This window comes from Desmodus rotundus, chromosome 2 (genome assembly GCF_022682495.2).
Source record: "Desmodus rotundus isolate HL8 chromosome 2, HLdesRot8A.1, whole genome shotgun sequence".
Classification (NCBI taxonomy): domain Eukaryota; kingdom Metazoa; phylum Chordata; class Mammalia; order Chiroptera; family Phyllostomidae; genus Desmodus; species Desmodus rotundus.
In genome coordinates, this window is record NC_071388.1 from 3,283,694 (window position 1) to 3,301,351 (window position 17,658).

General features: G+C 50.2%; 1 protein-coding gene across 3 annotated transcripts in view; it reads right to left on the reverse strand.

Annotated features, from left to right (window-relative positions):
• Positions 1-1,804: 1,804 nt before the first annotated feature.
• The window catches only part of RUNX1 (RUNX family transcription factor 1), a 210,206-nt gene continuing 194,352 nt past the window's right edge, over positions 1,805-17,658 (reverse strand). For all 3 annotated transcript variants that reach the window (XM_053916882.1, XM_053916885.1, XM_053916875.1), the window contains 2 exons: positions 11,667-11,828; positions 1,805-6,052 (listed from right to left, as the gene is read on the reverse strand). In XM_053916882.1, coding sequence (XP_053772857.1) covers positions 5,586-6,052; positions 11,667-11,828 — 629 coding nt within the window. In that variant the 3' untranslated portion in view covers positions 1,805-5,585. The remainder of the gene's footprint in view (positions 6,053-11,666; positions 11,829-17,658) is intronic.

The following is a 17,658-nucleotide window of genomic DNA, read 5'->3' on the forward strand; positions in this document are numbered from 1 at the left end:
TATACACACACCACACCCCCCCACACCACACACACACATACATACCACCCACATATACACACACCACACATCACACACCATACACACATATATACATACACACCACACACACACCACACCACACACACACCACGCACACACATGCATACCACACACATACACACACCACACACACATACATACCACACACATATACACACACCACACACCACACACACATATACACACACACACCACACACATATATACACACACACACCACACACACCCCATACACACATATACACACACACTTTTTCTTAATCCTTCACCTTTTTTTTCACTTACTCCCTCAAACGCCCTCCTCTCTGACAGCTGTCAGTCTATTCAATGTATCTATGAGTCTGTTTCTATTTTGTTGTTAAATGACTGGGTTCCTTAGATTCCACATACGAGTGAGATCATGTGGCATTGGTTACATTTTTAATGAGTAGTCCCACTGTGTGCATTTAACATTCACTGAGCATGTGTTATGTGTCAAGCACTGTTTAAGGTGTTTGACAAGCATAAACTAATTTAAATTTCGTAACTGAAAGTGGTATTGTCTCTACTTCACAGTGAAGGAAAATGGGGGTGCTAGTCTCATTTGTTCCCTCTGGGAGACAGAACTGGGGCTCCCCGCCTCCCCCTCCCTCCCCCACCTGGGCTGTCTGACTCCTGGGGACCCGCTTTCAGCTGCTCCACCCGGCTTCCTTTCGAGCACAGATAACCCCATCCTGCCGCCCGCTTCCTGCCTTTGCTCATCAGCCGTGACTTCCTACGCCAGTAATTTCTTTTGATCCCACCTGATTTGGCTCCTGACATTCTCTGTGGGCGCAGTGCAGAGCACTTGCAACCAGGAGATGAGAGCTGGCAAGGAGCCTTAGACGGTGGTTCCTGGCTGGGAGCTAACTCGGGTCTCGTTCTGGGGACTGAAATGCTACTAATAGTTTGCACCGGCTGGTGGGGAGGAAAGCAGTTCTTTTTAAAGCCGCCCACCCCCAGGCAAGGCCGCCTCCGTCCTCTGCGGAAACGGAGATGGTGGAGGGTGACCAGCCTCGGGGTGAACGCAGACCCTTTCCTCCCTGGGTTTGCCTAGCCCACGTAAGTCTGTTTCCCTTTTTCTTTTCTGTTTCAAAGCCAAGCATTAGTGTGTCTCGGTGCTCCTTAGCACCCAAGGGTGCACCCCGGGAGCCTGGGCCTTGGCTGGGCCCTGGCCCTGCGAGCCGCGGTGGCGCTGCGAGCGGCTGCTTGCTGACCGTGTGGGCCGGGGTTACCGCGTGGGCTTGGCAGCCCAGCCCTCCAGGGCAGAGAAAGACGAAACCAGCGTGGTCTGGTGTGTGTACTTGCAAATTGTTTATTTGCCGTTCATAGTCATAATATTGGATTTACAGAAGATACTGGGGTACAGAGAAAGTAAGGCTCCGATGAGTCCCCAGCAGCCGGGCCGGACCCCCTGCACCCTGGGCACCGTGAGCGCCCCCTGCGGAGGGGAGGCCGCCCTCGGCCACAGAGAACCACGCCCCCCCCGCGCTATCTAGAAACACCTCGACGAGGGGCTTCTGGGGCCTCCTCTCGAACCCTCTCTGGTTTAAAACACGAGACCCACAGTTCCCTTCCGGCACGCGTGCGAGGTGTGAGTGCGGGAGAAAGACACCACCCACGAGGTCTCCAGGGTGCTCTGTGGACTGATCCAGTCCCCGCCCGGCGGGCGGCCAAGAGGCCGGGCCTAGCCAAGGAGGGCTGCGTGTGCCATAGCTACTGTTTCAATAGATGTGTTCTACTGTCATTTCAATGTGAAAGTTTATTTTTTTCCACTGATTTTTATACATCCAGAATAGCACAAGTAACCAAAAGTTTTTTTTTTTGCACATTCATTTCTCCTAAAACAAAGTGAATTAAAAAAAATGGAATTATTACAAAAGTGAATAAAAAGCTCATTTGAAAGTCTAAAATAAAGTAGAAAGAAGCATTTGTTGTCTACAGTACTGAGTAAACATAAGAAAATGTCCTTAGAAACACACAAAAATTGAAAAAAGTTATTACAGGTATTAACAATATTTTATAATGAAGCTTAAAATCTATTTACACACATAAATACAATTAACTTTGTTGATGCAACTCTTCCGGAAGAAAAAAAAAGCCAAATGATCAGCCTCATCAATACTGATCTGGCTAAGGGGAGAGGAAAAACTCCAAAAAAACAGACAAACAAAACCCCCAAACAGTTATATACTGTAGGTAAACAAAAAGGCAACTTGTTCAAATATAAAAAGTTTTGAGATTATTGTTACACTGACTTTTGATGTGTAAAAGACCCCAAACGCATCCCCCCCGAAAAAAAACCAAACCACCAAAACCGAAAATCACCCGGGCCGAATGTCCTAGGGAAACAGGTATTTCAGGACAGAAATCTGCAACCCGAAATTGTGGGACCTTTGAGTAAAACCGTTCATTTCCTTTCTCATCAGGGCTTTTGTTTATCTGCACAGAGACCTGGGCAGCAGCAAGGCTGTGGGTTCCCTGACTGTCACTTGCTGGGGAAAAGCTTCTGTCGCTGAGCTCGGACAGCAAGCAGATCCAAAGTGGTTGGCAACGCCTCCACTGGGTGGAAGAAAACCACCAGCAGGAGAAAGCTGACTCACCATGTTCCCCAGTGGAAAGGGAGGAGAGCGACTCCTACGGCTCTGCACAGGCCGTGTTGGGGGGCGGGTGTGCCATCTCCCTGCACAAAGGGAGGCGGGAGATGAGAAGGGGCAGAGCAGGAGAGAATTGGAAGTGGTGTTAGCGAGGAAAAGGAAAAACTGAAATGAACTACATGTGTATGTTTTAATTATAAATAAGGGCCTGAATAAGCAATAGAGATGGCCTATTTCATTTTTCTCCTCCTGGACCAGTGCTGCCAGATCATCTGGTTTTTACGTTATCGGCTGAAGGGTCTCGCCGATGAGCGGGCGCCTCCATTTACCAGAACGCAGTGAATGTGGGAAAATGCATGAAGTGTGGACCTATCTCCAAAACAACTCAATTTTTTTCTGGAACAATTAGATACCACATGTGCTGGTAAGGGTCTGTGAAACACTGAATGGCCAAGCCGTTCAGAGGTTTGGTGGGTTCACAGCAAAGTGATAAGCCTCCCCTACACGTGGCTATGAGAGCAAAGATTCAATGGGAAAGATGATCTGATTCCCTTGCAGGGCACTGGGCTGATTCGGAGTTGGAATATCTTCAGGTCCCAGAATTGAACTAAAAACCAAGTTTTTCCTTCATGCCCCCCTCCCCCGCCCTGCAACATTTTGTCAGGTCACATGTGGCAACATGTGCTGAACAGAACATTTAAATTGAATTTGGGGTAAACGGACTAAGGGTTCTTTTCAGAAATGAAAGTTTTTAAATTACTGACAGATAACTTTGCTGCAAAAAATGTTAATACAGAATAAAACATGAAATTGAATTGGGGAGGAAGAATTGTCTAAAATGAACATGTATATAGTCTGAGTTTCTCCAAGATCTCCTTTGGCTCCTTCCTCGAAAACTGCGACCCGGCAGCACAAGCCGCTTTGCTCTTCCCTCACCAAAGTGCTACTGCATCTGTGTAAAACAAACCATATACACAGGGGCGGGCGAAGTGGGCTTGCAGTTGTTCATATGGAAGACAATACAATAATTAATAAATAATAATACAAGAATAAACTCTCTGTTTCACGCACTCACAACTGTCAATCTGCCTCGCCCACCCCTGGATATATACGAAAACTCAAAAACAAGTTGTTTTAAATAAGTTCAGCTGTTTTGCTGCCTGCAGCCAAAGATCTTTCTAATTTGCATCCTTAAATTTATAAAATAAAAATCAAACACTGTTCTAAAGTCCTGCTTTCAAATACTCTTCCGAGTTGACCTGAAATCATTTCATCTAATTTAAGAGGTACATTAAATAATCAGATCATTTTGAGTACACACGTCAAAATCAGCAGTTAGTATTTATGAGTTGTACAACAACTGCATTCTGACCAAATCCTCCAATAAAAATAGTGCCATAAAATTTACAGTGACATTGGATATGTTTGAATTGTGGCCATGGCAGCAGTGGTGACAGGCACTTTTCCCGTCAGGCCAATGTGCAGGTAAAAGTGCACCCTCCCCCCCAGGGTGGGATCTCAGCCTGGTGAAAGAAACACAGAGGTGCTGGTTCCGGAGCAGCAGGGGATGGGTCCTGCCCAGGTGGGACCGGTGCTGTCCCATGTGACTCCGGACACAGAGGGAAACTGGCCTGTCCCAGCCTGCTGCTGGACCCACCCTGGGAAAACTCAGCGGGAGACCTTCCATGTCAACGGCACCCAGTCTTGTCCCTTCCCTTCTGTGTAAACAAACAGGTGCTGCGTCGAAGAGGAGTATTTTCTTGGAGCTAAAAACCTGAACTCTGAATTCAGACGATCTCCTTCCTACCCTAGAACCCAGCATTTAAGGAACTCCTAACTTCATTCATTTGGTTCCCAGGTGGATACTGCTCCTCCACAGTTGACTTTGGATTAGTTCTCTGCCAAAGCCCGTCTGAAGTTACCAACAGGCCAGGGAGAGAGCAAACCCCTAGGCAGAAAGTAAATCCTCTCCAGAGGGACCATCCCCACCATCAGCTGAACCTTCGGGAACCAGAGTTGAAGGGAGGAAGTCGGGTAGGAGACACTTTGTTGAGCTTGGCAGAAAACTCCCTACTTCAAATCTTTGGAGTGACCCTCGGTAGCTAAAAAGCCTATTAAAAATATTGCTGCATTAGCTACCAACTTGTTTGATGAACTTTAAAGGAAGTTTAATGTAAACAATATTTAGATAACCAAGTGATCACATTACCCATCCTTTTCCAATGTGATACATTTAACTTTGGCTACTATCAAAAACAAAAAATGTAGTACTTAATATTTTTCTTCTTAATATAAGTACATTTAAATAAAAAAGTATCAACACGTAAGTGTCTAAACATCGCGATACATAAATATCTAGGGATTCCTTGTGGGAATACAGTAGTTGAAAATGACCCAAAGCTGCAGCTGTTTCTTAAAAAGAAAAACAGCTACACAAAAGTCCAAAAGAAAAGTTAAATAAAACATACAAGAAAAGGAACCATATTTTTCAACTATCATAGCAAGAAAGAAGCAAGCTCAAATTTATATATATATAAAAATAAAAACCACCCCAAATGCAAATATGCATTTTGCAATTTATAAGGTGCTGGAAAGGAACATTAAAAATAAGAATTCAACGCCAAACAGGATGAGTTGCATCTCTCCCTCCCATCCCTCCCCTCCCCCCCCCCAACTAAAATTCCACTCTTTGGAATAAACAACTTGGTTAAAAAGTGAAGTCAGGGTATAAAATCTTTCTTTTATTCACAGCATTTCTAAATCAGAAGCGTTCACAGTTTCCCTCTGGAATCTTCCTGTTTGCTCGCAGCGGGGCCACGTGCTGGGACGGCTGGACAGAGGGCCGGACTGGGAGGCGCGGACGGGAGGCCGGCGGGGCGGCGGGTCCAGCGCCCGGTCCCACTCGGAGGCCCGGCGGCCGGTGGGCGCTCAGTAGGGCCGCCACACGGCCTCCTCCAGGCGGGCGGCGGGCGCCATGTTGGTGGGCGAGTTGCTGTGGCTGCCCTCGGCCTCCACCACGTCGCTCTGGGTGGGCAGGCTGGGGTTGAGCAGCGCCGAGCCCGTGGAAGCGTTGGTGCAGGGCGGCAGGATGCGCGGCGGCGAGCGCTCGCCGCCCACCATGGAGAACTGGTAGGAGCCGGCCGACGCGCCGTAGTACAGGTGGTAGGATGGCGAGCTGGCCTGGAAGGGGCCGCCCTGCGCCTGCGACGAGCCGGGGTAGGGCGGCGGCAGGTACGTGTGGTAGCGCGTGGCCGTGCTCATGGCCGACATGCCGATGCCGATGCCCGAGGTGACGGGCGTCGGGGAGTAGGTGAAGGCGCCGGGGTAGTGCATCCGGGGGTCTGGCAGCGCCGGGAACTGGCGCGGGTCGCCGAAGGCCGTCAGGTCAGGAGCCGCTGCGGGGCAGGAAGATACGTGAGATGGGAAATTCTGGGAGGCCTGGCCCCTCCTCTGCCTGCCGCCCACGAGATGCTGCCGCCCAGGAACACGGAGTGGAACCGGGACGCAGCTGCCCGCGGAGATGGATTACGCAGAATACAGCTGCCCGGGGAGACGGGTTACCCAGAATGCAGCTGCCCGCGGAGACGGGTTACCCAGAATGCAGCTGCCCGCGGAGATGGATTACCCAGAATGCAGCTGCCCGGGGAGACGGGTTACCCAGAATGCTACTGGCTAGGAAGATGGGAGAGTACCCAGAATGAGGCTTCTGAGGCAGGTGGGGAACTAGGCAGACTACTACTGGCCAGGGAGTTGAAGACTTCCCAGGCTGCTGCTGCCCAGGAAACTGGAAGAGGACCCAGAACACTGCTGCCCAGGGAGATCGTATGCTCATACACAGTGATAGAAGATAATGTATGCCATCAGGTAATGTGATAGTATATAACATAGTATATAACCATACAGATGTAATGCAGGTATGATACGTGTAGACATAATGTGGAACGCGTGTACTACAGATGTAATGCTGCCCTAATCCTGGTCGGCAAACTACGGCCCCCGGGTCACACCCAGCTGCGCCGGTTTTCATGCCACCCGCAAGCTAGGGCTGAGGGTTACTTTTTTAAAGGGTTGAGAAAAGTCAGAAGAGCTTTCATATCATTTCCTGATATGAAAGTTATATGAGAGTCGAATTTCAGGGTCCATCCATAAGGTTTATTGGCGTCAGCCTCATGCACTCTTTTATGTATTGTCTGGCTATTTTTGAGTCACCTCTGTGTGGTTGAATGGTTGTGACACAGACCCTAGTGCCCTGGAGTGTGAAGAAATGTAGTTTCTGGCTCTCTACAGAACAAAGTTGGCCAACCCTCTCGATAATCTATATTAATGCACCACTATTAATATAAATTTACTCTGATATTAACAATATATAATTGATAAGAGTAAAACCATGTAATAATGACAGATGGAAGCATTAATAAGTTCATATTAGAATATGTCATGCATAATATGATATCATATCATAACAATACCAATATGTAACAACAATCATAATACCTTATACATAATATTTTGGTTGAATCACAGGGAATTGGCCATTTCAATTTCAAAAGTGCCGCGAACAGTTCAAAATTGCTGATTTCCTGTGAGTCAGCCTGCACATGCCAGAGTGGTGACTGCGGGGATGCCGCCAGTTTCTCCCCACGTCTGCCTCCGACCAGGTCCACCTTTTAAGAAACAGTTCAGCCTCGATCTTGCCTGGTGCTCTCTAGTGCGTGCTTCGCTGGTTTGTTAACGTGAGTGGCTGCCAGACCTTGAGTGATCTCCTCCGTTTTTGCACATGTTGAAATTTTACCAGGAATGGCAAAACTTTGTCCATAAAACCCCCCTTCCTAGAATCATGCATTTACAGTTTCATGGATGGGCATCCCTGTGTGGTTTTCTTAACCACAGGCTGCCCTTGGCAACTATGGGGCTCTGGGTGCCAGGAAGGGTTCCCTGTGCCTTCTACATCAGAGCTTCTCGGAAGTGGCGCTACCGACTGCTCTTGGGCCAGACCGTTGCTTGTCGGGATACGGAGGGCTACCCCGACCATTGTCGGGTGCTTGGCAGCATCCTCGGCCTTTGCCCTCCCGATGCTGGTGGTGTCCCACTCCTGGAATTGTCATAACCAACAATGCCTCCAGACATTGCCAGAGGCCCTGGGGGAGGGGGCAACTCCCCACTCCCCTTTGAGAACCAACACTGTAGGTGCAGGAGGGTGTTCTGGGGTAGTTTATCTTTTTCAGAATTATTCATGAAATGATCAGGCCAGGACTGCAGTTTTTATCTCAGCAAACCCCGAAGACAGCAAGGGGACAGAGCAGAGGCAAGAATTAAGTGCTCTAAGATTGGTAAGTTTTCAAATCAACATACAGAACAACTCCAACTGCAGGATGCACGTGGCCCGTGACCGCTTGTGTTCAGGCCGATGGAGAAACCAGAAGAAGCCAAAAGCTTTCTGTGAAAGGAAAGCTACCAGTGAGGACTAATCTGTTTTAGGAAGGCGACAGCCCTTGATCAGCTTCCTCATATTTCAAGCCTATTATTCCAGCAGGCAGAGAGCGGGAGTGCGTTCCTTTCTGTTTCTCTCTCCCCTTTCCCCACTCCCTGCCCCCACCCTCCAGAGGTGTTTTATTGCTCTAACACGTTTTTTAAAAATGACCTCCTCTGCAAATTTGGGGTGAATGTGATGAGGGGATATATTTCTCATCAGAGAGGTAATCAAAGTTTATAGAAACAAGCGAAGTCTGCAGCACACCTCTGCCCTAACGAGGAAACCGGCAGCCTCACCTGCACACACAGTCCCGCTACTCTTCTCTAAGCGAGTCAGACTGCGGGCAGGGAGAGGCGGTGCTGACAGCGCTGCCAGGGCCGCCCTTCCACGGTCATTCTCTAGTTTGTCCGGAAGCCAGGCCGCACCTCACTCCTCAGGGTTTGTCCCTGCCCGCTCACTGGGGCCAACTGTGAGCAAGCTGTGTGTCACTTGTTTTTGCTCACGCGGAGCTGTGACATGTTTGAGAGTTAACAGGAAGCTTTACTCTATTTTTCCAGTAAGATTTATATAGTCTAGGGAGCAGCTGAGGTAGGAGGAAAAGCATTAGGCAAATACAATCAATTTGTTTTCATCTGATGCAATCCTCTGGACACAAGTCAGTGACTCCGCCCTCTACTTCTCGCTTCATTTGCCCTGAGAAAAAAAGGTGAACCCACTGGAAAATGAATGAAAGGTCCCCCTGTTTCCCAGCGATGTCCAGACATACTCTGTCAGTCTGTCCCAACTACTGCCTGCTAGACTGGTGACGGTACCCGTTCCCAGAATCCTGAGCGAGCCCGTGGTTTGTCACTGACGTGGTAACGGGATGATGCTGTGGTCTCAGCTCTCAGGGACAAACAGTTTTCACTTGTGGGCGAGTATCTGAAAGACCTTAAATACTGCCCATGATTCTCCTCCTGTCTACATGAGAATGACGTTGTTCTACAAAAGACCGTCCATGTGGTCAGAATACCCTTTTACACACGTGATGAGAATAAGACAGGCTTGGCCCTTTAGATGTGCTCAGATTCACACCATCTATTCAGATATTTTCATTTTTATGTCCAGTCTGATACCCCTACCAAACCTCGCCAGGTACACACCTGGGGCAGCTCATTTGTCCTTTTGGCTGGCCTGGCGCCCCCGTGTTCAGTACCAGTGTGGCGGAGGGGGCAGACCCCGATCTGCGCAGGAGCTTTTGAAGAGTAGGAAATCTGGGGATTAGGAGGTTCAGGTGTTTTAGTTGGAAATGTTTCCCCACCAATGGGACTAAATATTTGCCACGACAGCTCAAATCTTCATTCTGCAGTTTGACGTGGATGAAAGCAGCCCCACTCAGGGCCCCTCCCACTGTCCCCGAAGGATTACACAGCCTGAGCAGATAATGGCTGCCTTAAAAGGACCTTTTGCATGACTCAGAATAATGCACGCTGTCTGTCGCCCAGGTTGGCAGCTAAACATTAATTTCTTTGAAAAAAAAGAAAAAAAAGCAGCAAAGAAAACCTCCAGATGACAACTCTTTTCAGACAAGGTGTGGAGTCTGTCTGCAAAGGGAAGAGACAGACAGACAGAGTGCCCCTTGCAGAAGGCGGCCCAGGTGGGCCAGGGGCTGGAAGACAGGCAGAGCACAGGCTGGGGGCGGGGTCGGAGGGGCCAGCAGGCCCGGAGCAGTACTGGGTTCCCCAAGGGGGGGCCAGGCAGCTGCTTTGTGGGTCCCAGCCCCTCCTGCCCACAGCAGATGACCACACTTCTCGGGCCTGTGCCCCAGGCTCTGTGTCTCATGGGGCAATCTGCTGGGTTGGAAAGCATCTCCCGGCTAGTTTCTGCCATTCTTTCTGGTCCTCCCTCCAAGACGGCAGAGGGGGGGTGGGAATGGGACCTGGTTTGTATCTACTTCACACCCTCATGCCATAAAACGCCCTTCCTTACTGCTTGGGCACCTGAAGTCCAGGTTGTTCAGAAGTGTAACTGTGATGTGGGGCTTGGGTGTGCTCATTCCTTTAGAGAAATGGTCACCCTCACGTTTGATCACCGGTCAGCTGGAGTGGTTGGCCTCTAGGGTTCTTGGACAATAAGCTGCCGATCTCGGGTGCCAACCAGGTCAGAAGAACTCGACTTACGTGACGAATTCTAAGGGACAGACCCACAACAGGGACACTTCCAAGGACAACAGTAACTGTTCCAGATGCAGACCACAGCCAGCCAGTGGGCACAGTGGTTTCCCTGAGAAGAATCAGTACAAATTGACAAGTGCCTCTGGAGTCAAGCTGGTCCCAAGGGAACAGAACTGCTGAAACAACAAGCTGGACAGACGTCCTAACTCCTGTGCTACTTCCTCAACTCTGCCGCCCTGTAGGTGCCACGAAAATGGCGGCACTGATGGGTGAAAAGCATGTGAAAACCAGGAAACTGAGCGGGCGTTCCTGCTTCCCTACAGCACCCAAGAATACTCGGAGGCTGCGGTTCTCAACGGCGACGGTTTAGGCCCTCGGGACATTTGGCAATGTCTGGAGACGCTGTGTGTGTGTCGTGACGGAGGGTGGGTGCTGCTGGAACGTAGAGGCCAGAGATGCTGCCAAACACCCAGTGTTGCACAGGACGGCCCCCGCCCCCACAAAGAGTTACCCAGCCCCAAATGCCCATGGTGCTACCGCGGAGAAGCTCCGCGAAGGAGCTAAAGCACGACTCTCCGGCCGGCACAGCGCCACACGACATTTGCAATGCCAGACACGACGCCTCTGCCCCCTAAGCTGCTATAATCTGATCCCACGGTAGAAAAGCAAAACGACCGTCCTCCCCACCACACGTGAAGTGTGTCTGTAGGCTCCAGAACGCTGAAGCGCTCTGAGCTGTTTCCACAGTTCGGTGCAGCTCCAATTTCAAAGCCCCAAATGCAGTTTCTTCTTTTGCTTTCAACAAAGGAATTTTTCTCTGTAACTCTGACTTCCCTGCCCACGAGCCAAGGTGAGTGCCAAGCCCAGAGGTCTCCTAGATGAAATGACTAGTATTTAATGAGCTCATGCTAACAGCGGTTGTGCTAACCACGACCCCTGAGCTTTCCATGCTGCTCCTCGAACCTGCATGGGCAGCAGTCAGTCCGAGATGTCTCATGTGGGCTGTGTGCGTTCCCCGTTCCACAGGTACCCCAGGGTGCTGCTCATGTGACCTGGGGAAGCGCGCCCAAGTCAGACGGACCAGTCCTATTAGAGTTCCAGAAGCTGACTTCTTTGGCCTTACGTTATGAACCCTTCACCTGCCACATTTGCTTGTGAAACACAAACAACCCCACAGTGTCCAAGGAGTCCACGTCTCCAAGCCACTTCTGCCTCTGGGAGTCAAGGGAAGTTGGTGCGCCGCCGTGGGACTCCGAGCTAGACAGCCTTGCCTTGGAGCCAAACTTTATCCATTAAACACACTGCCCACCCCCATGCCTCTCCTCTAGCCTCTCGAACCTTCCACTCTAGCTCACTTTCACAGCGTGTCGCCAAGCAGCTTACTTGAGAGTCGGCTGGAAATCTCAGCAGAGAGGGTCGTCATGCCGCTGGCCCGTCCAGGTGAGATGGGCGTCGCGGGGTGTACGGAAGGAGAGGTGATGGACCCCAGGTACTGGTAGGACTGATCGTAGGACCACGGCGGGGAGGGCTGGATCTGCCTGGTGTCTGCAGAGAGGCAGGGAGGTCAGTTACATGTAGAGTGGGGAGCGATTTCAAAGCCAAAGGTCTTTGAATAAGAAACTAGACACTTGTTTCAACACATCACACGTGTGTGCCCCGTTTACCAGTGTCTCATAAGCCTACTGAAGTCCACGTATTTGCTTTCGCTCAATGATGTCTCCCCCTAAGCTCTGAAATAGAATGTATGTTTGATTCTTGAAGATTTCCCTCTGATAACTGTTCTTTGCGAAGGCTTATTTACATAATCAATTGTGCATAACGGCGAGAGGGGCGGGGAACCCTTTCCGAGTGGGACGTTCACGTTCAGACCGCTGAACCACAGCACGTGTCGACTGCCCGGGCAATTCCAGCCGGACCAGCACTGACAGTTACCGTCAGAACCATTTTACAAACCCAGATAACCACCTGTCTGTCTGTGCCCAGTAAGCAAAAAAGAATGTAGGTCTTACTTTTTGTATTTTAGGCAAAAATATTCCATAGGGTTTTCAGTGTTTTCTGCTTAGGTGAATTCTCTGCCAGGGATGGCAGAAAAGAAGGTTTGGCTGGGAGGCTGGCGATGCAGCCAGTGCCTGGTCCCCACACCTGGCAAGTGCGTCTCAGCCTGGACGCGCACAGGCGTCCCGCACCTTGTCACAGCAGAATGTCGGGCAGGCATTTCACACGTTGCCATTAAAAGAGGCCCAGGGTGGAGAGGAGACAAAAGAGGTCAGACTTCAGAGATTTCGGTGGAAAGGATTTTGTAAATTTGACTCCAGCTGTCGTGGGAGTCTGTTTTCGAAAAAAGGCCCTTTATTTTTAGGCAAAATATGTAGCAAAATTTAGATTGAACATGGTCCTGCCAGAAGATAACTTCACACATCTTTACGGTTAAAACTTAATTTTCTCTGTGTCCCACCTTCTTTGTGGACAAAGCAGACAGCAGACTAGACTAACTCCCCAGGTCCTCTCGGCCCAGGCTTCTGAACGCTGGGACCAAGTGTAGAAAGAGCAGCGTTCCTCAGGGAGACACCAGGTGCGGGTTCTGTGTGTGCTGTGACACAGAGTGGAGTCACTCCTACTGGGGACAGCACACTCCGCGCTGCTCCTCCAGGCGCTGGCCATTTCCAAAAAGTTGGCCTTGGCTGGTAATCTCTGCAAAGCCATCCCGGTCCATGGCAGAGTCAGGCGCTGGGACCCAAGGCCTCTTTCTCATCCTCTGACGGCCCCTCCGCCCCCGCAAACTGACCTATGCCTTTCTTTCCTTCAAAACAACTGGATTTTTAAGTGTGAAAAACCTGGACAGCTATTTCCACTTAGACTCTTTGAAATCTAATTTTAAAGTAAGGTTTCCATTTGATTCTGAACTTTAGAGAATTCGTAGAGCTGGCAGAGAATAAGAGCTGGTCCATTCTAAACTCCGTGGAAAATACACGTTTGACTACAGCCAGAGATTTTGCACAGTCTCACAGCTGACAGTGTTCCCCATAATGAAAGCAAACAGTTAATAGCAGATTGTTCAAGATTCCCAAATTACTACAAGTATTTTGCTTCAAGTGAAAAAAAAGTACACTCAGATAGTTTCTGGAAGACATCCTGTGTCCTGGCTGCACGCGCCTGCGAAGTGACTCTAGTCCTCAGGTGTTTTAATTATTTAAAAAGCAAACGAAAGGTCTGCCGTTGTCACACAGCCCCCGGGCTGTGCACTGCAGCGTGGTGACTGGGGCCCTGTGCAAGCAGCCCCGAGCCCCGAGCCCCGCGCCCCGCGCCCCACGTCTGAGACCGCAGTGAGCAGAAGGCAGCAGACTGTGATTCATGCTCTGTCATGTTTTACGGCAGGGAAAGGTCGTGCTGGGCTGTTCTAAACGCATAATTAAGCCATGCAAACGTTGCATAATGTTTCATGGCCTTTTAAAAATATGCTTTGGTAAAAGGATCTTTATGATTAAAGTTTAAGTTCTACGATTTTTTTTTTAACACTGGGTTTTAGATTCAACATCTCACTTCACAGGACAACTTGTCTTTCCAGCGTTAGAGGGGAGGTAGCGCTGGACACCTAAAGGACTCCCCCACCCCCACCTCCATCCACGTTTACTCCTGGGGTGGTCGCGGGCCGCACTCGGGTTCATTGCCAGTGGTGGGCCAGGAGGTGGTGATGGCGAGCTTTTCCTGTAGCGTGTTTGGGTGTTTTCTGCATGTATTGTCAATAAAAAACAAAAGCCAAACTTAAAGAAGTGAAGGGCCCATAACAGGGTGCATGCCAAGTCTATAGTGCAGTGACCGGCCACTCCTGCCCTGACAGGGCCCACGCACATGCACGCGGGCAGGCAGAGAAACGCCAGGTCTGGGCGCCACTGAACGCAGTGCTGGGAGTGTGTGTGGGGGGGCGGGCGGTGGGGCCGTCTGTGTGGCGGCCCTGGATCACTTGCTTACACTTTCTTCTCATTTGTGACAGGAGATGACCTCTGAACACCTCCACGTGGCGCTGGAGCAGGTTCTAATCCACTCAGGCCCATGCCCTGTTTCTCTGCCGGTTGTACATTACACAGGGTTGGGGGCACCAGCAGATGGGGTGAGGGCTGAGGAACAGCACTGCAGTACCAGCTGTGAGTGTTCTGGGAAGAGCGGGGGCAGGGATGGGACGGGATATCCAGCAAAGCAGCCCCCTGCCAGGGGAGTGATTGCTGCCACTCATCCTGCAGAGAGCAGAGCTGCTCGTTCCCAGAGGGAGTGCCTCTGATGAGACCTGCCCTCAACAGGAGCAGAAGTCTGCTGAGAACTCAGTCTGTGCCGGGCGTGTGCTCATTTAGCTGGGAACAGCCTGCTGAACGAGACCTGCAGGGTCCCTGTCCCATTGGAGCCAGCAGTCTGATATCAGTGACCACCCCAGGCTGTGCAACGCCTGGAAAGGCTTCCTCCTGAGAGTTGCTTCATTCATTCATTCATTCATTCATTCATTCATTCATTCACTTATTCACAGGGTCAGGAAGCTATTGCTTCCCTCCTTTGTTCATGTTGCCGACATTTTGCTTTACTAGGGCTACTGTTTTGGGGACTCAGTGGAGAACGAAGATAGTCCTTGCCTCCAGGAGTAGGAGCTAGTGGGGGACCCGTGGGCTGTGTCCCACGAACTGCTGGGTTATCTGCTGAACTGGATTTGCAAACAGCTGTCCCCATGTCCCGGAGAAGAGGCTGGGCGGTGTTTATTATGTGCTCAGGGGCTGCCTCTGAGAGGAGCAAGCTAGGGGAAGCCCCCCTTTAAGTCATAGAAGGAGTTCAGTTTGGACTTGGCTCCAGGGCACACTAGTTACGTGGCCTTGCGAACGCTGCCTGTTTAATCCAATATGCAGTTTTCCCGCTTCAAAGGGCAGCGGTGAGGCACGGGCGAGAAGCTGCAGAAAGCAAGCCTCACAGTGCGGGGCCGCACGGAGTGCACAGTCCGTCGACGTTTATGACTCTGTTGCTAGAAAGGGAAAGGACTCCACGCCAAGGGACCTCACTGGTATCTGCGGGAAGGTCACACCCCTGCCCCAGGGCGGGGCAGAGGTTAGTGGGCTGCTCACCCGAAAAGGCCGCAGGAGGTCAGATAGCAGAGAGCCGAGAAAAGTGGAGATTTGGGGTGAGGATGGAGAAGGTGGGGACGCAGTCTCCACCAGGCCCCCTTTCCATGAATAAAGGGCTGGATTAGACGGTTTAAGTCGGAGCCGTCCTGCCCCTGTGGCTGCCAGGGCACGGGAAGGGTTGGTGCAGCCACTTCGCCGAGGCCAGTTTCTCGATGATCAAATAGTGGGTAAAACAGAGCCCCCTCCACATTGTGAGCCCCCCCTTCCATTTGAAATGTGGTTGGGGGGTAGTTAGGGATCAGGTGGGGTTGAGGCTAGGGGTGAGCTTGGAGTTGTGCGCTGACTCAAGAAGAAAACAGAGCGAGTGAACTTTTGAGGCAATAGCACCAAAAATCTCCAGAGTTAAAAATGGCCCCTGTCAAATAGTTCATGTCAGTGTTCTGCTGTTTCCTATTTCTGTTCAAATGTAAAGAACTTGAAGTTATCACTCCCATCTTTACAATGAAAAAAAAAAGCTAAGTAAGCTGATAATCCATGACTTTTCTTGGGTCTATTCGAGAATTGAGATCACAGAGCAAACCGCCAGGCTGAAATCTGGAGAGGTGGTGATTACAGGAAGTCACACTGAGGCCCATGTACTGGAAGCAGAAGTCACTGGGCCATAAGCTGGCGGGGACACTGCACTGGTGATTCTGACAACTTGCTGGAGGCCGAGTATATCTAGTGTGAGAAGGAGAAGTGCCAGGGGCCACCGTCTCGTGTGTGTGCCTGCGTTGGGGGTGGGGGGCTGTTGGAGCGGCCTCTGTGGCTTTTCCACTCAGGAACTCCTCCAGGTTTTCGTGCAGCCAGTATAATAACCATGGGCTAGAGCCAAAAGCGCCGTAAGGCTACTTAAGGAAGAGTGCTCAGGGAAGCCCTAAGACAACAGCGGGGACAAAAACAAGGACATGCACGGAATTTGAAGCTTCCGGCACCTACAACTACAGCAAACACCGAACAGCCCAACTCCCGGCTGGGTGAACACGACATCTCACACTAAAGGCCTGTTTACATGGTACATCATGTCCGGCTTTCCCGTGAGGAGCAGCAGGCAGCAGAAGGGCTGGGGAAACCAGTACAGAGGGACAAGGCAAGCACGGCACCAGACTCAGGTGTGACGGGGACTCTGGAACTACCGGACAGGGACTTTTAACTGTGATTAATACGTTCAGGGCTATAATGGAAAAATGACACCATGCAAGAAAACATGGATAGCATAAGTAGACGGGACCTTTAAGGCTGAAAAGGACATTCTAGAGAAGACACGCACTGTGACAGAAGTGAGAGTGCCTTGCTGGGGTCGTCAGTGGACCAGACGTGCTGAGGAAACAATCAATGAGCTTGAAAATATGTCAACAGAAACTTACCGAAACGTTATCTTTCAACAGAAAGGTAAAGAGAAAAAAAGGGAAAAAATAGAAGATCTATGGGCTTATGGGCTATGGGCTATGGGTTTCAAAAGGTGTAACACATGTGTGGTGGAAATACCAGAAGGAAAAGGAAGGGAAAACAGAATGGAAGACATACCTGAGGTGCTGTTGGCCAAGAACCTCACAAAATCAATGCCACCAAACCACAGACCCAGGAAGCCCACTGGGCGTCGAGCAAGCTACACCCCGCGCGACCCACACTCAGGCCTGCTGTGCTGGAGCTGCAGAACACTCGAAGACCACGGGAAAGCGTGAAAGAAGCCAGGAGTGAGCGAGAAGGGGGCACATCATACAGAGAGTCACGAGATAAGAATCACTGCGGACTTCTCCTCAGAAACCTCGCAGCACAAAGGGAGTGCGACAAATATTAAAGGTGCCGAAAGAAAAACCCTGCCAACCTAAGCCACCAACCTAGAATTCTATATTCGGCAAAATGAACCTTCAAAGGTACAGGAGAAATTAGCATATTCTCTGACAGACAGAAACGAAGATGATTTATCCAGCAGACGTGCCCTGCTGAAATGCTAAAAGAAGTTCTTCAGGGGAAGAAAAAATAACACGGGTCAGAAACTCAGATCTCTATAAAGAGTGTCAGGGAAAGAATAAATGAAGGTAAAATAAAGTCTCGTTTTTCCTATTCTTAATTGATCCAAAAGATGATTTTCCGTTCACAATGATACAGTAATGACGTATTGGCAACTGTCACATATGGACAAGTGAAGGAGCGACAGAAGGGGGGAGGAGGCCGCAGAGCTGTGCTGGTGATGATGGGACGTAACAGTCGTTACACTCGTATTTGCCAGTCCA